General features: G+C 36.0%; 1 protein-coding gene across 3 annotated transcripts in view; it reads left to right on the top strand.

Annotated features, from left to right (window-relative positions):
• The window catches only part of PDHX (pyruvate dehydrogenase complex component X), an 80,296-nt gene that overhangs the window by 24,641 nt on the left and 32,266 nt on the right, over nucleotides 1–23,389 (top strand). For all 3 annotated transcript variants that reach the window (XM_004446848.4, XM_071218110.1, XM_004446849.5), the window contains exons 3-5: nucleotides 2,876–2,976; nucleotides 15,905–16,104; nucleotides 17,923–18,021. In XM_004446848.4, coding sequence (XP_004446905.2) covers nucleotides 2,876–2,976; nucleotides 15,905–16,104; nucleotides 17,923–18,021 — 400 coding nt within the window. The remainder of the gene's footprint in view (nucleotides 1–2,875; nucleotides 2,977–15,904; nucleotides 16,105–17,922; nucleotides 18,022–23,389) is intronic.

Genomic DNA, 23,389 nt, shown 5'->3' with positions numbered 1-23,389 from the left:
ATTTGTGTTTGTGTTCACCTTTGAGTTTTTAGGTACATATTTAACTCAATTTTATTAATAAAGTCTAGAGTTAATCAGTATTTTTCTTCCTTAATTGTATCAAAGTTCTTAGCATGTTTTAGCTATCATCTGAATATTCCCTTATCCATTTTATTGTTTTTTAGAAGTTTAGTTTTACTTTTTAAATGTTGGTTGTTATTTTTTTATTAAGAAACTAAGAAAAACAATTCTGAAAAGTCATGAAATACAGAATTCTAATTTTACTTCTAAACAAACATGAATTCTATACCAAGAACTAAAAATCAGAGTATACTAATATTTATGAATAAAGAAGAATGGCTAAAATGCATTCACAATAATTATGTCTTCCTTACTACCCTCAAATAATACCCTTTAAATGATCTTTTCAATTTCTGGAGTAACTGTTTTATCTTGTATCCTGTGTGTCCCTTCTGTGTCCATTTTTCTTCTTGATGAACTATGTCTTATAATAGCTCTTTCAGTGGTCATCAGTAGGTATAGTCTTACATGTTTGAAAAATACTTTCCTTCATTCTTCCATGATGGTTTGGCTGCGTATAAAATTCTAGACAGTTATTTTTTCTCAGCTTTTTGAAGGTACTACTTCATTGTCTATTGCAGCTGCTGAGAAGTGTGCTCTTAGTCTGTCATTCCTTTGAGGTAATCTGTTTGTTTTTTTTCCTCTGTGTTTTTATTGTTGAGTGTACACAGTTTCTCTACAGTGTATCTAATGTGGATTCATGCTTATACAGTTTAAACTTTTTTTCTGTTTAATGTTTAATTGAGGCATGCCTTGCATAAAGTATATAGCTCAATTAATTTGTACATACACATATTCCATCTTACACCACCTAGATCAAGATAGAGAACATTTCCAACAAACCACGAGACTCCCTCAAGTCCCCTTCTAGTCAGTACCCCCAGAGGTAACCACTATTCTAAATTTGATCAGAATTCTTTCCCTTTGAGGATAAAGATGTCTGTTCACTTATGGAAAGTTCTTGGCAATTATCTCTTCGTATAATGCTTCTCCAACCATTCCCACTGACCTTTTCCCTTGGAACTCCATTAGATAAACATTGCAGGAAAGTGGACTTGTCCCAGTGGATAGGGCATCCACATGGGAGGTTTGCGGTTCAAACCCAGGGCCTCCTTGACCCGTGTGGAGCTGGCCCATGTACAGTGCTGATGCATGCAAAGAGTGCCGTGCCATGCAGGGGTGCCCCCCCATAGGGGAGCCCCATGCGCAAGGAGTGCGCCCTGTAAGGAGAGTTGCCCAGTGCGAAAGAAAGTGCAGACTGCCCAGGAATGGTGCTGCACACACGGAGAGTTTACGCAGCAAGATGACGCAACAAAAAGAAAGACAGATTCCCATGCCACTGACAACAGAAGCGGACAAAAAGAAGGAACACGCAGCAAATAGACACAGAGAACAGACAACTGGGGCAGGGCGGCGGGGAGGAGAAGGGGAGAGAAATAAATAAAAATAAAATCATAAAAAAAAAAATGTCATTTACGAAAAAAAGGTAAACATTGCAGCTTCAATCTATGCCTCTTGTTACTATTTTTTTAAATAAAAATTTTTATAGTCTGCTATATTACTGAGTCACTCTTTTGCTATGTCCAGTCTGGAATATATCCCATTGATTGTCATTGACTGTTTCTTTTTATATTAGTGACTATTTTTCATTTCTAAGATTTCTAATTAGCTTTTGCTTTCTACCTGATCTTATGTTTGTTTCATTTCTGTATATTACTTTTTAAAAAAAACTTCTTGTTTTTATAGTGGACCTTTTCCTTTATTTCCTTGAAAACATTTTCAAGATACTTATTTTTAAATCTTTGGCAGATTGCATTAATGAGTTACATCAGGATTGAATTTCTGTTCCATTAACTGATTTGTGCCTTTCTTTCTTAGCATTTTGATTTCCTCATATATTTTGGAATTTTGCTTTACACCTTAAATTTGAGTGGAAGGTTTTTGTTTTTGTGTCAGTGTCTTCCCTCCCACCCCATTCTCCTTCCTCCCCTTCTCCCACCATTCTATCTAGGAATTTTGATACTGCTACTGGGGATTCTGGCAGATGCAGTATTAGAGCCAGGGGGATGCTTGGCTCAGTTCCTGATAATGATTTATCCCTCACCTTCCTAAACCTTCAACTTCTGATTAAAGTCATAGCTCCAGACTTCAGGTTTTGTCCACCCATTTCAAGTATCCTATCTTGAGTAGAAGAACTCTTACCTAGCTCTAGCTTTAAGCAGTGAGTATAACCTTGAGTCTGCCTTGTCTCCAATAGCCTGCTTTTAGTTCCCTCAACTTCATAGGAAACCACTAAGCCTCTCTCCTAGCCTGGCCTGCTTCTAGACCCAGAAACCAGCAAGTATGTAGCTTCAGGTCCTGCTCAACTTATTTGAGTTTCCATACTGTGTTTTCACAGAAATGTTTATTTGACCTCAGCTATGTCTTTTTAATTTTCTCTTTTTATGCTTTTTTCATTTGTGCCATGTGATGCTGAAAGAGTCTCTAAACTCACCATACAGTGTTAGCCCAGAAGTGAAATGGTAAATGTATATTAAAGGAGGGTTGTGGGCTCTGGAATTAATAATCTTTGTAATGGTATCTTTTTTGATAACAAATATATGTCCATTATAGAGCTTTTGGAAAATACAACAAAGTAAACTTATATAAACACATATAAATGCAGACACAATAAGAATTATTTGTAATTCCACAGCCTAGAAATAGTTTCTGAACATTTTGGTATTTATTATTCATGTTTTACATATATATCTACCATTCTACATATTAATATTCTTATTTTTAAAACCCTAACAAACTCAATCTTGTTTTATAGGTGAAGCAGTAAGTGCTGGAGATGCATTATGTGAAATTGAGACTGACAAAGCTGTGGTTACCTTAGATTCAAATGATGATGGCATCTTGGCCAAAATAGTGGTAAGTTTTTTGTTTTGATTGCTTTCAACAGGATGGCGATCTTAATATAAAGTTCCTTGAAATAAAGTTACCTTTTATTTTCACCTCTTTTTTAATAGTGTTGTATATACTACACATTCTTAATTCAAATGTTTAAAATGTTTTAGTGTTAAGAACTAAAAATCACCAGTGATGATTAAACAATATAAAACTCTTTCAACTGTGGCAGTGGTACTCAGTGTTTTGGGTTTTCGAGTGGTGATTGAGAAGCATTCTGGCCTGAAAATGAGAGATGGCTGTCAGAGGGGGAATTTGAAGGCAAAGAAAGCAATAGTTTAAAGCTTAGAACTAGCAGTTTCTAAGTGTGTAGTCAGTAGAATCAAAAAGAAGGAATGTTTTACTTCTGTTTCATAAAAACAAGAAATCCTTTCTTCATAGAACCCCGGGAATCCCAGGACTGGAAGTATATAAGGTGATCACTATTCAGCTCCTGTCTCCAGGCAAAACTTTCAAAGTTATTCTCTACAGTTTCTGGTCTGTAGGTTTCATAGCCACAATCAGTGGCCTGGTGCAATACTAACTTACCATAAGTATGGTCGATGTTTATTATCATTTAAAAATTATATTTATGTGAAAAGCTGTAAGTATGTATTTCACATATTTGGATATAGTTGAGTTGACAGTTTTATCTTCAGATGGCCTGTTTTCTATTTCATAAGTTTTTTTTTTTTAATGGAAAATAGGTTGTAGATCTAGTAAGACCAAAGTCATTGTCTTTTAGATGTAAATTTTAATATATGCAGTAATTTTGAATACTTTTTTCTAGGCACACCTGGCTTTGTAATTAATTAAAAAGGTGGCGCTACGGCTTGGATACTCTAATGGTCTTACCAGGAGGTCAGCCAAAATGTATAGCAAAAGAGGTTACTTAAATAATAGAGTAAAATATGGAATATAAAAGTCATTAAAAAATATTTGCAGGAAACTTTATCTTTTTATGTGTACTGTACATTAATGAAAGTGCAAAAAAAACTTTGAAAAATGCTTTTAAAATTGTGTATGCTCAATGATTATAATCATATAGGACTTTGAAGACAAAAATATAGAAAACAGGGGACAACCAGCAAAATGGTAGTGGAGTAAGGAGCTCCTTGAGTCAGCTCTTGCTACAGGGCAGTTAGTAAACACCCAGAGCTACCTGAGCTAGCTGAAGCACCTGTTTGGGGGGAGCTTCAGGAGGCCAGAAGGTCATCCTGTAACATCCTTGAAGGAGTAGAAGGAGGAGGCTGCCCATCTGCAGAGAAGACTTGTAAGTAGAGCGCTCCAAAGCCCAGAAGCCGGTGCCCATCCTCCACCAGAGGCACAAGCCACCCTTGGGAGCTGTTCTGCGGCTGGAATTGAAAGCTCCACTTCCCAAAAATGGGGGAGGAAGAGACTGTTGGGTACCAACTTCAGCTACTGATGAGTAAATTCAGCGGGCTAAAGTATAATCCTGAGAACAGTGAAAGTTTGAGCCTGTCCATATCAGAAAGAGGCTGGTAGCCGCCATCTTAACTCTGTGCCTGGCACAAAGGGAAGCGGGGCGGATTGAGAATCACAGTGCTGGTGGGGACTGGCTTCTTGCCATCCAGGTCAGATTGCAGGTCTAGCCTAAGCCCCAGTGCCACCTCTGACAGGGAGGAAGCTGCAGGGACCTGCGCCAGCCTCTCCAGGAAATTGCCAGCTACGCCGCGGAGGCTGGTGATTTTCCTACTCTGGTGGTACGATCCACCCCAGGAGCTGTTCTGTGACTGGAATTGGAAGCTCCATTTCCCAAAAACAGGGGAGGAGGAGACAGTTGACTGCTGATTTCAGCTACTGATGGGTAGACTAGGATGGCTAAGGAATAACCCAAGGAACAGCTAGGGTATGAAATCTGTCCAAGTTGGAAAGGAAAGAGGCTGGTGGCTGCCATTTTGACTCTGCCCCCAGCCTGAGGGGAAGCCGGCCTGACCAAATATCACAGTGACAGTAGGAACCAGTTTCTCTTTCACCCAGATCAGCCTGCAGCCATAGACTAGGCTTTAGCCCCACCTCTGGCAGGGAGGAGGCTGGCTAGCTCTGCACCAGCCTATCCAGGTAACGTTGGGTACCTCTGGCTGCCACAATTTGAATAATCTGAAGTCTACCAGGGCAACTGCGGTCATCTTGGACCCACATTGCATAGATTACTGCCCACACCTGCAGCTCTATCCATGCCCCAGGCAGGGTAGAAAGGGGAATGAAGCTTCATCAGTCTCTCTGGGCAACCACAGTCTAGGCCTGCATTACTTGGATTATTCCACACAACTGTGACTCTTTCCCTACTTCTGGGAAAGGAGAAAGTTGGAAGAACCTTCATCAGTCTCTGGGGCAATGAGGACAGCTTGAGCCTCCACAGTTTACAGCACCAATTACATCCTTGATTCCTGCTGCACAACCAGCAAGGGAGAAAGGGCAGGAAGCCATAAACTAAAGAGAAAAACTATACCCGGAATAAATACTCTAGTAAGCCAGATGCCAAGACACCAACCAAAAATTATGATCCACACCAAGAAACAGGAAGATATGGCCCAGTTAAAGGAACAAGGTCAGCCTGCAGATGACATCAAGGAGTTAAGACAACTAATCATAGATGTTCAAACAAATCTCCTTAACAAATTCAATGAGATGGCTAAAGAGACTAAGGATATTAAGAAGACACAGGATGAGCACAAAGAAGAATTTGAAAGCATACATAGGAAAATAGCAGATCTTATGGAATGAAAGGTACAATAAATGAAATTAAAAAATCATTGGAATCATATAATAGCAGATTTGAGAAGGCAGAAGAAAGGATTGATGAGCTTGAAGAAATGGCCTCTGAAAGTGAACATGCAAAAGAACAGATGAAGAAAAGAATGGAAAAAATTGAACAAGTTCTCAGGGAACTAAATGACAGCAGAAGGCATGCAAACATACGTGTCATGGGTGTCCCAGAAGGAGAAGAGAAGGGAAAAGGGGCAGAAGGAATATTTAAAGAAAAAATCTAAATAGACCACCTCTGAGATGCATACTAATCAGAATATCAAATGCCAAAGACAAGGAAAGAATTCTGAGAACAGCAAGAGAAAAGCAGTGCATAATATATAAGGGATACCCAATAAGATTAAGTGATTTCTCACCAGAAACCATGGAGCCAAGAAGACAGTGGTCTGATATATTTAAGATACTACAAGAGAAAAACTTCCAGCCAAGAATTTTATATCCAGCATGACTATCTTTCAAAAATGAGGGCAAGATTAGAATATTTACAGATAAACAGAAAATGAGAGAATTTCTAAGCAAGAGACCAGATTTTCAGGAAATACTAAAGGGTGTGCTAGAGCCTGAAAGAAAAAGACAGGAGAGAGCAGCCCAGAAGAGAGTCTAGAAATGAAGATTATATCAATAAAAGTAACTAAAAGTATGAAAAGAATGGTGAAAATAAAATATGACAGATAAAACTCAAGTAGTCAGGAATAAACTTAACCAACGACATAAACCACTTGTTTTCAGAAAACTGCAACCTGGTGATAAAAGGAATCAGAAAAGTACTAAATAAGTGGAAGAACATTCCATGCTCATGGATTGGAAGACTAAATACCATTGAGATGTCAATTCTACTCAAATTGATACATAGATTCAATGCAACCCTCATAAAAATTCCACCAGCATTTAAAAAAAAAATTGAAAACACAATTATCAAATTTATTTTGAAGGGTAAGGGGTCCTGAATTATCAGAAACATCATAAAAGGAAAAGCAAACCGTCATCTCCGTATTTTACATCATAGTGCCAAGCCATAGTGGTAAAAACAGCATGGTACTGGCATAAAGACTGACACATAGACCAGTGGAACCAAATTGATGGCTCAGAAACACCCGCACAGGTATGGTCAAGTGATTTTTGACTAGCCTGTCAAACTCACACAGCTCAGGCAGAACAGTCCATTTAGCAAAATGGTTCTGAAAGAACTATAGATCTCCATAGCCAAAAGAAGGGAAGAGGCCTCTATCGCACACCTTATCCAGAAATTAACTCACAATGGGTCCAAAACCTAAAAATAAAAACAAAAACCATAAAACTTCTAGAAGAAATTGTAGGAAAATCTTTTCAAGACCTGGTGGTAGTTGGTGGATTCTTAATGGAGATAAAAGAAGGACTGAGATGGACTAATAATGTTTACTGTATGTAGAAGTTTTAATTAGCTTTACTGTAAAAGCGAGGAAGTATATAGACTGGATGGTCACAAATAGTGAGTAATAGCTAGTTTACAAATTGGGATGTGGCTGAAAATGATAGTCTAGGTATGTAAATGCCAACTGACAGAATGCTAGAGAGTAATCTAGGAACTGAAGAGCACAGTAAACCCAAGAGGTGGATGAGAATTGTGGTTGATGGTACAGATGCAAGAGGGTCCTTTGTGAACTAGAGCAAATGTATATCACTACTGCAGGGTGTTGGGAACACATGGGAAAAATAAAACTGGAATGACCTATGGACTGTGGTTAGCAGTAATAATATAATATTCTTGTATCTATGCCAAAGATGTACTGTGTTGATAATGGGTCAGTATGGAAAATGTGAGCCAAATGTATACCATGTACATGGTAACAATCAGATGATATTATCTTATCTGTAACAAATGTTCCACCACAGGGTGGTGTGTTGATAGAGGGGTGTTGTTTGGCAATTCCGCACATGTGCATGATTGTTTTATAAGTTTACAACTTCTGCCATAAAAAATATATTTAAAAAATGATAATAGGGTGGGTTAGGGGAAAAACACACCGCATGTAAGATGAGGACTATGATTAGTAGTAAGATTTTGACAATGTTCTTTGTAATTTGTAACAAACATCTCATGATAATGTAAGGTATCAGTGGAGGGTTGATATATGGGACCCCCTGTATGATGCTATGCATGTTTGCTTTGTAAGTTCACAACTTTTACTATACACTAATGGTTTATGTATGTTCGTATATAAATGATATAAAGATCATAATAATAGGAAGGGTTCGGGGAAAATCCTTTGGTCAGTAGTAATATTTTGACAATGCTCTTTAATCATTAGTTAAAAAGGTTTAACAACAATGTAAGATGTTGGAGGTCGGGTGAGTTATGAGAGTCCTGTATGATGTTATATATGTTTATTTTTTAAGTTCACAATTATTACTATATACTTACTGTTTATGTATGTTTGTGTGTGGGTGATATAGTTCAATAAATTAATTTTTTTTAAAATATAGAAAACATTGGAAGGAAGTGTTACAAAAATGTTAGATGTTTGTCTTTGGGGTGTGAAATTGAGTAATCATGACTTACCTTTTCCATTTTTCTACATTTTCCTTATTTTCTGTAATGTGTATGGAATTCAGAATTTATGGGAAAAGTGAAAAAAATAAAAAGTAAAAATGCTTAAAGCTGCATGTGGTAAAAGCATGACTGTTTAGGGTTTTATGTGGTATATATTCTCTGATTGAGTTAACCAACTTGTTTGTTTCTTAACTTCTACAACATTTAATAGATATTTTGATGTGGCAGCTAAGACTTTAGGTTCTGGAGTCACACTGCTGCCTCAGTCATATAGTTAATAAGCCAGCCACTTATCAGCTCTGTGATGACTAAAAAGTTCCTTAAACTCTCCATACCTTTTTTTCTTCATGATAAAATAGAGTTATAATGAAAAAATGCCTGCATCATAGGATGTGTATTAATTTCCTAGGGCTTCTTTATCAAATACTACAAACTGGGTAGCTTAAAAAAAAAAAAAAAACAACAAATTTATTCTCACAGTTTTGGCTGATGAAAAGATCAAGGTGCCAATAGGTCCATGCTGCCTCTGAAGCCTGTAGGGGAGGTTCCTACTTTACCTCTTTCAGCTTCTGATGGCCAAGGTGTTTGTTGGCTTGTGGGAGCATAATTCCAATCTCTGCTCCTGTCTTCATGTCACCATTTTCTCCCATGTATCTGAGTCTCTGTGTATCCTCTGCTGTTCTTATAAAGATACTAGCCCATTCTAATCCAGTATGACCTTATCTTAAGTTGATTATTATCTGCAAAGCCACTTTCCAAATAAGGTCACACTCACAAATACAGGGGATTAGAACTTCACCATATGTTTTGGGAGGACACAGCTCAACCCACAATAGGATGGTTGAGATTAAGTGAGATAATATATATACATATGCTCATCATAAGACCTGTGTCACTCAGAATATGTTCACTAAGTGCTGTTTTTGCCATTATTATTGGCTATTATTATTTCCTTTGCTCTTGGTGGCCATTGGCTCCCATGCCAGTCTGTATGTTTGTCTAATAAAGTATCAGTTGTTTGTAGTCAGTAAGTATGCACTTTGTACCTCTATAGTTTGATTTGATCAGATGAACTGTGTTGTCTATTAGTAGTCCCTTTGTTGAAATGCTTTTAATTCTGGCTGTCAGCTCACCTCTGCCTTGAAAATGGATATAATGCCATCCTTTGAATATTCTAAAGACCATACTTTAGAATGTTAATACTCTAATTAGATGTAGATCTATAAAGGATTTATTTTTTCATCCATGTTTCTTACCAGAAAATTCCCTTTTTTCTAATCACATAGGTCTTATTTTTGACTAATTTGTCAAATTTCCTTTGTCATCTATGATATTAACAGCCATGTTGAATCATGTTATCTGCAGTTTTGTATAGTTAACTTCCTTAGGGGAAATATTAGCTGTACTATAATTTCTGTACCTTTATTTCTGGGAAAGTGTAATTTTCATACCAGAAATAGGTTCTCTGAGTAATTTAGGCTGCATTTTGAAAAAGAAAAATATTGTTGGAATTACCATATATAATAACTCTTGCTGCATTTTATTGTTTGTGCTCTTGGCCCTAGCTCTGAATTGTTTGGCAATGAATATCTTCCAGAATGGTAGCACTTTTCACTTAGCTGCTTAACAATGCATTTCAAATTGCTAGCAGTGTCACTGGGTCAGAAATGCCTACTCATCTGGTCACTGAAGAAGCCCTGGGGAGGAGGTAAGGGAGCAATTGATACCTTCCTTAGCTATTTCCTTCCCAAAGAGAATGTATATATTTGGGGGTCTTTGTAGCTTTATTATTATTCTACATGTTTTTTTTTAATAATGGGAGTGGGACTCCAGTCATGGTACAATGTATACATTTTTACAGGGGAAAAAATGGAGAAAAATTAAAATGTATTACTAGTGCTTTTTTTTTTTCTGTTTTTCTACTTCCACCCTTCTCTGCCTGACTCCAGTAAGAGTTACACCTTTGTCTTTCATTATGGAATAGTTACCTTATTAGCACATATAATGAAATTATTTTGATAGAAATACATACATAGTTGTGGCTCAAGCAGTTGAGTGCCCTCCTCACACATGGGAGGTCCTAGGTTTACTCCTAAAAAAAAACAAGCAAGACAAACGAGCAAACAACAAGTAAAACAACAAACAAACAGACGAGGGAGCCAATTCAGGGGAGCTGATGTGACTCAATGGTTGAGTGCCAGCCTCCTGCATAGGAAGTCCCGGGTTCAATCTCTAGCCCCAGTACTTCAAAAAAGAAAAAAAGAAAAAAAAAGATTGTTTGCTCTCTGAGCCAAGGAGTGGGATAATTGAACTTATTAAAAATCAGGAGATAACAGAAAACTGAATTTTACCTTACATCTTTGAGAGGATTAGAAATCAGAGCCTAATTGTACTCCTCATAGGGATTTCACATCTTTGAAGGTTTTGTTTTCGTTTTTCCTGACATTTTCAGTGTTTTCTTTGTTCTTACTCTTATAATGGTTACATCTGAATTCCATTTCAAATATAAAGTAATATTTATTACATTTTAATTAGGACCAGAAAAAAAATTTAGACTCTCAATATTGTTAATGGAAAAATAATTGCTATTAGCACAGATAATTTTATAATTTAGTTCCAATTCAGTTAGTGGAAGAGTTTTTAAATTTTCATGGAATCTCTGGTAATTACTGTGTAGAAAACTTTAAATTATTACACATAGATACAGTTCATCAACTTAGTCCTAAATACAGTGTCAGCAAATTGGACAGCAGATGTTTTAAATGATAAATTAATAAATTAATTAAATAGAATTTTACGATGAATATTTTGAGGATTCTTTGGAGGTTGTCTAGTTTGGTTTCCAACATATTTAGGGTGACTATATAATTTGTCATGCAAACCAGGACACTTGAGAGTAAAAGATATACGATACTAAAGTTAATTAAACTTACAATTTTTTGAAATTTTAATTTGATAAACTTATTATAATTGGCAGACCAGTATTATTCAAAATTGTTTTTGAAAATAAAGTTCTTTTTAAAAAATAGTGTCCATGAATGTTAAATCAAAATTTTAAAGAAATCTTTTTACTGATCATCTGGATATTATAAAACAACTGAATAATTATTCTTGGTATATATTCACCTACTTAAGTCAGTTTCTTAGCTGTTTCTCACTCTAATACTCTGTCATTGGTCTTTTCCTAAAGAATGCATTTTTTCAGTGGGTTTTGTTATTTCCCCCTTTTTTTTTCATTAAATTGCCTATAATCACCTTCAAAATTGCGTTTTCTGGTCAGTAAGCTTGAAATTGCTAAGAATTTCAATTAGTTCTTCTCATAGTCCATAATATTTTAAATTGAGACAATACCATTTCTATAAGTGCTGAATGAAGTACCTAGAAAGCTCAAAGCAAATTCTACTAACTGGAAGGTATATTCAATTCTAATTTTTCATGTTGAAATGGGTAAATTAAAACATTATGAAGAAAGATAGCCTTGCATTGTCCAGGAATGAAAAGCCAAATCAGTTCTAATCCAGAGCATATCTCTTCTCTTTTCATACTTGTTTTTTTAAAGAGGTGCTAGCTGATAATTTTGATCAGGTGAATGCACTTTACAGATCAGGTGACTGTGGTCTTCAATGCATTCTCTGATGTCAGGCTGCATTTGAGTCCTGACTCTGCTACTTACTCGCCTGTGATCTTGATGAAGTTACTTAACCTTTCTGTGGTCAGCTTCCTTATCTATAAAATGGAATAATAATCATACTTACCTCATCAGTTTGTAGGAGCATGAAATGAATTAATACTGTGATAGACCAGTGCCTAGCACTTGATGAATGTAGCTCTTATTCAAGGACTTGAATGTTTCTTTTCCCCTTTTGCCTTTTAGCTTGACATTGATTTGTTTTTAGCTTTGATGTGTCTTATGTATCTTCCTTTTAAACCAAAGTTCATTGTGCATGTAAGTTAAGCAGTATGTATTATAGAATAAATACAACTTAAAACGATATAATGGTTCCAGTCACCATGGCAAATAATAGTGCTGAGCCAACTAGGTCAGTCGTGTGACCCAGCTCACTCCCACTAAGCTGTGTATGTTCTTTGTAGCTCTCAAACTGTTTGAGTTTAAAGGGAAAATGTTTATATAACTGTTTGGAATGAGCCCCCTCAAACATCCTCTCTGTTGGGAAGTATTGCTATAAGTATGTATCTGGACTTCAGCAGCCTTTGGTTCATATTGAGCTAAGATGGACTGTATAGTCATTTTTGCACATTTATAGGTGATTAGTGTCAGTCTGTAGGGAAGTTTCTGGTGCAGAAATCCTATATAAGGGGCCAAGGCCGACACGTGGAATTCAGCCTCCACATAAGTATTATTTAAAAAACACTAATTTGTTACAGACTGTACCACCTATTGTGTTTTTTTATTTTTTATTTTTTTATTTTATTATTTATTTATTTCTTCCCACCCCCTCACTGTTTGTACTTGCTGTGTCTGTTCATCTTCCTTGTTTCTTTAGGAGGTACTAGGAACTGAACCTGGGACCTCCAATGTGGAAAAGAGGTGCCTGATCATTTGATCCACCTCCATTCCTTGCTCTGTTGTGTCTCTCATTATGTTTTTCCTCCTATGTCTCTTGTTGTATCATCTTGTTGGGTCAGCACGCTCTGCCTTTCCATCGTGTCAGCTCACTGTCCCACCTGTTCTCTTTAGGAGGCACCAGGAACCTCTGCTCCCTGCTTTTGTTGTGTCTCTCATTATGTTTTTCTTCTTGTGTCCCTTGTTGCATCATCCTATTGGGTCAGCTTGCTGCGCCTGCCCATTGCTCCAGCTTGCTGTCTTCTTTAGGAGGCATCAGGAACTGAACCACAGACCTCCTGTGTGGTAGGTGGAAGCTCAGTCGCTTGAGCCACATCGGCTTTCCCACCTATTGTCTTCTATGTTGCTCTTTACCCATTAATATCCACAGCCTAGTTCTGGGCCTTCTTGCATGACTTTGCAACCCTTGCCCATGGGGCTCTACTTTGTAGTCCAAACTTGTTCCTGGCTTGTTAAATGTATTTTTTGTTTTAAAAATCTGACTTGGAGGAAAACACACTTAATAACAACTATTGGATGTCAGTTACATTATTCTAAGTGCCTTACATACAACTCCTGTGTTCCTCATCACAATTTTTTGTAGTTACTGTTATTATCTCCATTCTGCAGATTAGGAAGCAGGCATAGTAAGATAAAGAAACTTTACTAAGATCACATTAATTAGTGGAATCACTATTGAAAACTAGGCGGTCCACACAAAACTGAGAGGAAAGGCTTATATGAATGACAGACTCAAGGGTCACTTTTTTTTAGCATCATTGAGCTACAGACTAGTAGGGTTAAATTAGGATGTAATGTAAAATGTGGACTTTTAATTTAATTTTAAAAATCAGTGGCACAATAGTAGGAGAGAAGACTAACATGTTTGATCAGATAAGCCACATGCATGTGGAAAACTGTGGGCGTTGGAGGGTCCTCAAACCCCAGAAGTTTTAGTAGAGTGGAGAATGTCCACAGTGCTAACTCAGAGGAAGCACTACAAAGCCTTATTTGGTCTATCAATAGAATTTTGAAAACAGCATCATTTATTCTCTGTTACCACATAAGTTTTAAATATTTGCTGACTACTGTATAAGCAAATGTCTGCAGAAACTAGCATATCTCTAGAAGATTGCTTACTGCACAAAGGAAATAGAAAAAGTAAGAGAAATTATCTCAGATGGTAGTGACTTTAAGAGGAACTATAATGACGGCCTAGACATTAATTTTTTTAACTTCTGTTAAACATTCAAGTTGTATAGTCATAATTTACTTGTCTGTGCATGTGGTATTTAGGATTCTGCTTCATTGTGGCATTCTTTTAATGGAAAAATGTGAGTTAAAATAAATTTTATTTCATATTTAGATATGGTAAAAATTGAAATGGTATTAAATGCTCATTGTTGCCTACTTGTGAAGGTGTCTGTGTCATGTTGGTAGGCTAGAAAAAGAACTGTATGTGTGATTTATTGTAAATTAATCAGAAAGTGAGGTATCAGTTTCAGATTCAGTAGTATCTGACTCAGATTTCAGAAATCTATTGATATTTTTAAAACAAAGTTTTTGTCTCTTTTTAAAGACTGCTTTATTTGATGATGTGCTAGGTACTTGGATATTGATACTATTTCTGGGTCAATTTTTTAAAAACATTGATACATATTAATAAAGCTAATAGTTCATTCAAAGTATACTATCAGTGGTATTTGTTAAAATCACAGAATGGTGTAATTTAAAAGCAGGTAATTAAGACATTTTTAAAAAAAGAAAAATAACACAACATTAACTCATCTTTTTAGACATATTAAAGAAAAATAAACAGTTCACAGAAGTAAGTATGTAACAAACAAACGTAAATTGTTATTGGATTGTTCAGTATTTTTCCATAGCTTGCAATTTAGTAAACATTCTTACTTAGTTTTGTATGACTGTTTAAATATATATTTTGCTTCCTGAAAGTATGTTCCTGTTTTTCTACCTCAGTAATTAGTAAACTTAGAAAGCGTCCCAACCCCCAGAACTTAGACCTTATTTAAAAATAGTACACATACTAATAAGCATCAAGATTAATGTTACTTGGAAATGTCAGATTCATTCTGGGAATTATGCTTTTACTTATAATTACTGTATTAGTGAACGCCCTGTCGCCTGTCATCCTATTATCCATTAAATTACATCTGTAATGAACCTTTTTTAGAGTAATTGAAAGGGAACGATAGAAAATTTTAAAGAAATGACGTTTTCTTCCAGTATTGAACTTATAAAGTATTATCATCTAAAATTTTATAGAGGCTTTTAATAAGTAAGTAAGAATCAGCCCTTTTTGTATATTAATGCTGCTGAAATGCTGGAAGTATATTTAAGATTTAAAAACATCATCTTCAGTCTTAACTTTTGCTTTTAATTGGCATTATCTATGAAAAATTCTTTGGTTAGCTGAGATACCACCGTGTTTCTCTTGCACTTATTAAAAGATTGTTAAATTTTTTATATTTCCCCAGTTTTGTAAGTGAATATAGAGGGAAAGGGACATTAACATTAACCAGGGTAGTTTACCAATTCTATCTCTGTGATGGAACATTCTTTTTTCCAGAGACCAAGTTTACTGAAAAGACTTTGTTAATTTCAGTATATAGAACTAATTTGGGAGTTAATGCCTTATGACCTCTTGTAATTCCTAAGCCATTATATAAAAACTATGTGGAAGAAACAGAAAATTAAGATATGTAATCACAGTGTCCTGTTTATGGTTTGTACTGATTGACATCAAAAAGAAGATGACAATGATAGCTCTTACATACTTTTTCCTTTGTTATTTCAGGGGGTATCATTAGGAGCTGGGAGGAGGAGGGTGGCAAGGGAAGGTAGGAAAGAAAGGTGGGGAGAGGGAAAGGCAGGTTGACTTGGAAGCAGATTTTGGCTCAAAATGAGAGATCTTTCTCACCTGTTTAAAATTGTCCAGCAAAGGAATAAGCTACTTAATGATGTCCTGAACTTTCCATCTCTACAATTATTTTCTTTTTAAACCATAGGTAGAAGAAGGATCTAAAAATATACGGCTAGGTTCACTAATTGGTTTGATGGTTGAAGAAGGAGGAGATTGGAAACATGTTGAAATTCCCAAAGATGTAGGTCCTCCGTCACCAGCTTCAAAACCATCAGAGCCTTCCCCATCACCAGAGCCACAGGTTTCTCTCCCCGTCAAAAAGGAGCACACGCCAGGAAAACCACAGTGAGTAGGTTTATTTGAATGACAATTTTTTAAAAAATGCTATGGCAACTCTTAGGGCATTTTAATCATGATTATGTTCAAAACTTCTTTATACGTGTTGTAAAAAGTTACTGATCTTCCCTTTTTTCTCTTAGGAAACTAAGGCCTAGAAATGATTATTTTACCATAATTGTTCATTCAGCAAATAGTTATTAAATACTTACTGTGTTCCTGGTTCTGTGAAAGCCTTGCTGATGCAGTGATGAACAAAACAGTCTGTCCACATTGAGCTTGAATTAAGTTTTAGGATTTTAAAACAGTATTCAGTACACCATACTTCGTTATGTGTTCCCACTCGTGAACCTCCAGAGTGTTGCTGTGGGGGGAGTGGTGGGGTGGGGGCGGTGGGGTTGAATGGGACCTCATATTTTTTGAATGTAATATTTTTTAAAAATGAATTAAAAATTAAAAAAAAAAAAAAAGAAATGTGTAACTGGCATACATTTTGCGTTAGCTTTTTAACATGCATTCCTTGTCAGGCTATCCTCCATTTGAGTTTCTGACATGGATAGAAGCTCAGTTCTGTCCAATTGTATCTGTATCCAACACACATACCTAGTAAGCATGGTTTTAGAAAGATAGTGTTAATTAATAGACTCTATATTTTAATAGAAGTTTTAATTATTTATTTTTAATATTCTCTTTAATGATACAATTTTTTTGCTTTGTAAGAAAAAGTTCCGCATAGGAAAATGGTCCTATTAATGCTTTTTAGACTTAATGACATAATGCACACCCTTTCATTTTTGTTTTTTTCTTTAGTTTACTATTGGTCTTAAATTTACAATATTTTTGAAGTACTGAGTTGGAAATTACCACACACAAAGTACTTCTGGACTACATCCTGCTTTTTACTTATGTCTATTAAGATCAATCATCAGTAGACAGTTATGTGCGTCTAAGGACCCAGGGTGTAGGTTACAAGCCTGCTGACCCATGAACTGTTACGTTTTTATTGACCTATGTTGATCCACACAGTAGTTTTTTGGTTGTTTTTCTTTTCTTTTCTGAATTTCAGTTGGTTACTAGTTAATTATCTATAGAAATCTTAAATTTCAGCTTCTCTTAAAAATCTGAAGCTTTGGCACCACTGGACCCAAATCAACTAGAGATGAGTATTTGCCTGAAAAGTGCCAAGTGTCACAGTTGCTCCTCCCCATTTCCTGGTGTCAGATTTCTGAATCCAGCCAGTTTCATTCATTTTCTTTACCTAACTCTGTAGGCATTTGTGTTTACTACCCTGCTTTAAGGTCTTAAAGGGCAAGTAAGTACTAGTTATGTGACCTTGGGTATGCCTCAATTTCCTTGCCTATAAAATCAATGTAATTGTTTTGGCTCCTCTTACCCTTATGTAGTACACATAAAATAAAAATGGCTTTTTGTAAATATTAGAAATTCTAAAAAATTTTATGGCAGAACAGTATAGTTCCTTATTGATAGCTGTGTGATGAGTAGCCATGTGAAAAGCAATTAATCGAAGCATAAACTCTCTCGACTGTTGAATTTTTGCATTTGTTAAAAGAACAAATATAAACAAATATTATTAAAATAGTGACTAGTTGCATTTTTATGAAGATGTTTTGACAGTAAAGTAAATCAGATTAATAAAGATTAATTTATTTAACTATGCCATGTATGGGTGTCATGTTAATGACTTCATTAATGAATTCTTTAATACAGGATTTTTTTCCCTATGTATTGGTGAAACTATCAACATTTAGATAGTTGGATCAAATAGAAGTGTTAATTCATTGCTTTAATCTTCATTTTTCTTCTCAGGTTCCGTTTAAGTCCAGCTGCTCGCAATATTCTGGATAAACATGGACTTGATGCCAGCCAGGGCACAGCCACTGGCCCTCGAGGGATATTCACTAAAGAGTATGTGTGTGTGTGTTGTGTAATAACCTGTTACATTATCAATCATGGCCATATTTTTAAAGAAGAGCTTACCCTGTGTTAAGATTTAAAAGGAAGTACACTGTTCTTTTGTACTTTTAATTGCTTTTGCTTAGTGGGGAAGACAAAGATTAATCAGTGGGCATATAAACTAATGTAAAATTGCAGTATCGTTATGTGCTGTATTTCTACTGGCAGTAATACTAAATATTTTAAATCAAATTACTGTTTAAATCAATGTGCTTTATTCCCTTTTTGTCTAATAGTGCTAGGAAATGATTTTTTTAAATGACTGGTACAGTGCTGATTCAGTACTTTCATTTTTTTGTTGGTTTTTTTCCTCACTATCTTTTTTGTTTGTTTGTTTTGAGGTACCCGGGCTGGGGATTGAACCTAGGACCTTGTAAGTGGGAAGCCAGTGCTCAACCACTAAGCCACGTCGGCTTCCCTGAGTTGGTTTTTCATTTGCTCACTTGATGTTTGTCTTTGATTTTTGGAGGCACAGGGAACTGATCCCAGGACCTCCCATGTGGGAAGCAGGCGCTCAACCCCTTGAGCCACATTTGCTCCCTTTCTGTCTTTTGATGCATTCATTTACTGTTGGATGTTTCTTTTATTGAAAACAGCATAACTTCAATTCATCTGTATTATGCATTTACTCATTTGTTAACCAAATATGGGTGTGTAGTTCCTTTACACACATATGAAGTTTGATCCATACTACATGAATTGGGAATCAGGTGTCCTGACAGCTGACTGAATGAGCTTTTTAAAGATGTAAAAGTTTCACTTAGCCATCAGATGTTAAAATTAAGACTTCTGATAGTCTGCCTTTTCCCCAGGTTGGATATAGATACTCATACTTAAGTCTGTTGTTTCCACCCGCCCCCCCAACTTCATTCCTTATTTAGCATTTTTTGTATCTTAACATTTTAACTCTCCTTCCAGTCTGTGCCTTAGTGGAACTCTCAGTAAAAGTGGAATAAAGCAACTTCAAAGTATTTTAACAAGATAGACTTGCCTTGCCTATATTCCTGAGGCTTAGGATGAAGAGTCTGTATTTAAGTCATTAATCATTGAAGATTTGGTGAAATGTACAGTAATTGTAGATGCACTCTAGAAGGATCAATTTCTCACATTTGTGTAAGATAAATTGGAGCAGGAAAAGACTTGAAGTAAGGAAATAAGCTAATAATATCAAAGTAATCCAGGTAAGAATAAAAGAACTTAATTGGGGGTGGAAAAAGTAAAAGCATCACAACAATATCAGAAGAATAGACTCCAGAAACCTTTGGAAAGGATTGAATGTGGCATATAGGCCAAGATAGCTACAAGTCAAGGAATAAATTTAGGATTCTGTCTGAGTGATAACATTTTCATTCCATAAATAGAAATTAGGGATTTGGTGGAAGCATTTTTATTCATGGAGTAGGTGATGCATTTGGTTTGGAACTTATTGTCACTACTGACAAGCCATTCAAGTATCAGGATCAGTGAAGTGAAGATGCATCTTGGAGCATAATTTGAGACTACAGAGGTAGGTTTGGTAGATACTAAAACAATAGTTGTAATGACATCATTGATAGACAAACTGTTTAGAAGACTAAAGTTCCTATGTTGGAATCTCAGAGGATATCTAAGAGATGGGTAAAATGTCAAGAAAGGCAGGATCTGAGAAAAGGCTCTTGAATTTGGTGAGGAGTTGACCTTTTGGAAGGGGTTCAGGAGTTTGACAGCTGGAGTGTAAAGAAGTAGAGCTTCCTTCTCCTTCCATATATACTTAATATATATGATGAACAAATATCTTTTTAAAAAAAATATGCATTGAACAGTGATATTGGTACTGTTAATATTTCCTAAGGAAAAGAAAAGGGTATTTTCATGCTGGATACTCTAAGGAGCAGTGTAAAGAGTTACATTTTAAAAATATTTTTTATTAGTTTTCTCCTCCTATTACCTAATTCTCTTTCCTGTCCTCATTTCCCAATCCCATTATAAGGGATTCAGCCTTTGGCTATAGATCTCCAAAATATGCAATATTACAAAAGATTTGTGAGACAAAAAATAGATCGTCAAAGCATGTTATTGAGGACTTCCGATTTTGTATAATACTAAAGACACCTGTCTTTTAAATTGAACATTAAGATGAGCCTTGGGAAAAAAATATGACCTGGTGTCACCTACAAAAAGGTCCTCTTTTGCTGTGGTTGAAAATTTATAGACTGTAGAAGCTGTCCCCAAAATACCTTAGCACACATTCGTGAAATGACGAGGGACATTTTCTTGCACTTCTTGTTAACTAGTAGTACCAATGACATAGAAAAATCAGTTCTAGTTGCTGAAGAAGTGCCTCTGATGTACTGTACTCGTGAAGAAAATCTTAGGTGTCAGAATCATTTTTTAATTTTACACGAAAGCTTACTTACTGCTTAGAATATATGTTGTACAAAAACATAGTTTACCTGCCTGCATATGAAAGAGAAATGCATGTGGCTATGATAAAAAAGCAAATGCTGGGGCACAGTTACATTCTTTATCTACAGCCTCAACATATTTGCTGTAGCTACATCTTCATAGTTGTCGTTAATGTTTATGTTCATATCACAGCATCAGAAAACTAAGTATGACAGGCAAGTATATTTTTAATGATGTTTCTTTTTGTAATAAATTCACGGCACACTGGGAATTACTCTCTGACAAATCCTGTGGAAAAGGATCTATCCTTAATGAGCTACTAGAGGAGCATCCTTTGTCTTTCCGCAGATGTGTATAGTTTTTTTTGTTTTTCTCCTAATTTTGATAGCTTTTAGTGCCTACCTATTTCTTTTCAGTTTAGTTTGATTAATTATTTAATGGGCAGAAATCATTAAAATCTTCCTCTGCCTTCCAGAAATTAAATTTTTGGCTATTATTAAACAATAATTAATATATTTAATGAAATATGTAAGTGTAAAATCAGCTGTAAAAGTTGACTGTGAACCAGTAGCCAGATTTAATTTTCCATTCTCTTCTTTATGATAAATAAGTCCTCATTACTTTCATCCTTCACTTAAGTGCCATTTTACCCAAGAATCTTATTACTATGGGGATGAATTTGACTGCCAGTTTCTTGATAAAATAGTAAATGATAGTTATGCTGACAGTGTGATATAAAGGTGTCTACTTAGTATCTCCAGCCTTTTTTTAATAGATGTATTCAGGCAATAACAATGTAGATTTTTGTAGTCTCCCCAAGTTTTCATTGTTTTCTTTTGGTGGTTTTTAACTGATGACTGAGGGTAGATAATCTCTATATAAGGTGGTTAGTGTTCTGGACATGCCAATCTGATGCTAGACTTTAATTGGGCTTGAAAGCCAGAATAATAATAGATTTTATTTAGAGACATGCTAAATGAAGTGCTAATATATTGAATTATTTTATATAAAATGGAAAGGGACTAGTAATGTTCTGCATTACTTGTAAGGACTCGTAAAAGCTGAATTGCTTTCATTGATGCATTCTTCTGAATCAATGGAAGGCCCTATTTTATATCTATGGTCAAATTGTTTTCTGTCTTTCTAGGGTTTTGTCTTACGGCATAAGATCTCAGGGATTTTTTGATGTCATTTGCTTCACAAATCAATGTAGTCATAATTAGTTGGAATATGGTGCTTTTAATTATAAATATCATAAGTAAATTAAAAATAAATAATTACCCTAAGAGGTAAGCTTGTTGTCCAAAGCTTTTAAGGGTACAATATCTTGTCCACCCAGTCATCTTTCAGTTACCATCACCATCTTGTGGCTTAATCTCTAGAGGGCCAGCATTGGCCCGGCTATGCTCCTGTTACTTTTTTAAAAATATGTTTTTAGTTTATTTTTAAACGATGCATAGATCACACAAAATTTTACACTAAAAATACAGGAGATTCACATATGCCCCACTTCCCACACCCCCCAGGTTTTCTACATCAACAACTTCTTTCATTAGTGTGGTACAGTCATTGCTTTTGATAAATATATTTTGGAGCACTGCTCTACAGCAAGATTATAGTTTATGTTGTAGTTTACACTCTCTCCCAGTCCATTCAGTGGGTTATGGCAGGATATATAATGTCCTGCATCTGTCCCTGCAATATCATTCAGGACACCTCCAAGTCCTGAAAATGCCACAACATCACACCTCCTTTCCCTCTCCCTGCCTTCAGCACCTCCCGTGGCCACTGTCTCCACATTAATAATATAATTTCTTCCATTGCTAGAGTCACAATAATTCTGTAGTGGAATACCAGTAAGTCCACTCTAGTCTGTATTTAATTCCCCAGTCTTGAGGACTGTGGGATGGTGATACCCACTTCACCTCTTAATTGAGAGGGGGCTTCTAGCCCACATGGCTGATGAATGGGGCTCTCCTGCTTGCAGTTAGCTTGCAGTTGTAGACTCTCTCAGTTCCTTGGTTTGGTGGTTGTCCGTCCTCACCACATTATTAGCTGACCTGGGTAAGTCCAGTGAAGTGGAGAGTAGGTAACCCCACTGAGGCTCAAGGCCCAGCTGGCACATGGGCAGCCCTGAGATTCAAGTCTCCTGGATGTACACCAACCTCAGCACCAACCATAGGTTCAATAAAAGGGACAGAAGAGGCATGAATAGAGAAGTTACATCTGAGTCCAACTCCATCACACTCAGGAGCACAAATTCCAAAGTAGGGCCCACTGGCAAGGCATCAAACTCCTATTACTTTTTGTATGATGAGTAAAAGGTCTTGGTGAAGAAGATTTTTAGCTTTAGAGCACATAGATTCCTGTTTCTTCAACCCCAGAATTGCTGTTCATCTGGTACATACTTATTTATTCTACTCTGGTGTATCCTTATTATAAAAAATTATTATGACTCCACCTTAGTTTATTTTCAATTTTCATGGCCTTGTATAGGTATTAGTAAAGTATTGGAAAATGCACACAGGCTTTGGAGTTGGCCATACCTGGGTTTGATTCCAGCCCTGGTATGTGTTAACTAAGTGACTACCTCTCTGATTTTATCTTTCAATCCTCTCCACTTTGTTTTCTGCATTCCTTCCAAGTTGGGCTCCTTCTGTTCTTAAAAAACACTTTTTTTTCTTCCTTTACTCTTTGTGTTCTGTCTGCCTAGGTAGACTTTCCCCAGCTTTCCTTTACACTTAGTCCTTCACATCATTCCCTCACATATGCCTCCTCAGGCCTTCCCTGACAACCTTGTTTTAAAATAACACCTTCTTCACCCACAGCACTTTCCATCTCATTTCTCTGCTTTATTTTCTTCATAGCACATACTTGATTCATTTGTTTACTTGCTTAATGAATGACTCCCCTGTAGAATAAAAGTTCCTTGAGG

This window comes from Dasypus novemcinctus, chromosome 10 (assembly GCF_030445035.2).
Source record: "Dasypus novemcinctus isolate mDasNov1 chromosome 10, mDasNov1.1.hap2, whole genome shotgun sequence".
Lineage (NCBI taxonomy): Eukaryota > Metazoa > Chordata > Mammalia > Cingulata > Dasypodidae > Dasypus > Dasypus novemcinctus.
Note: the sequence above shows the minus strand (reverse complement) of the source record. Positions and strands in the feature narration are given on the sequence as shown.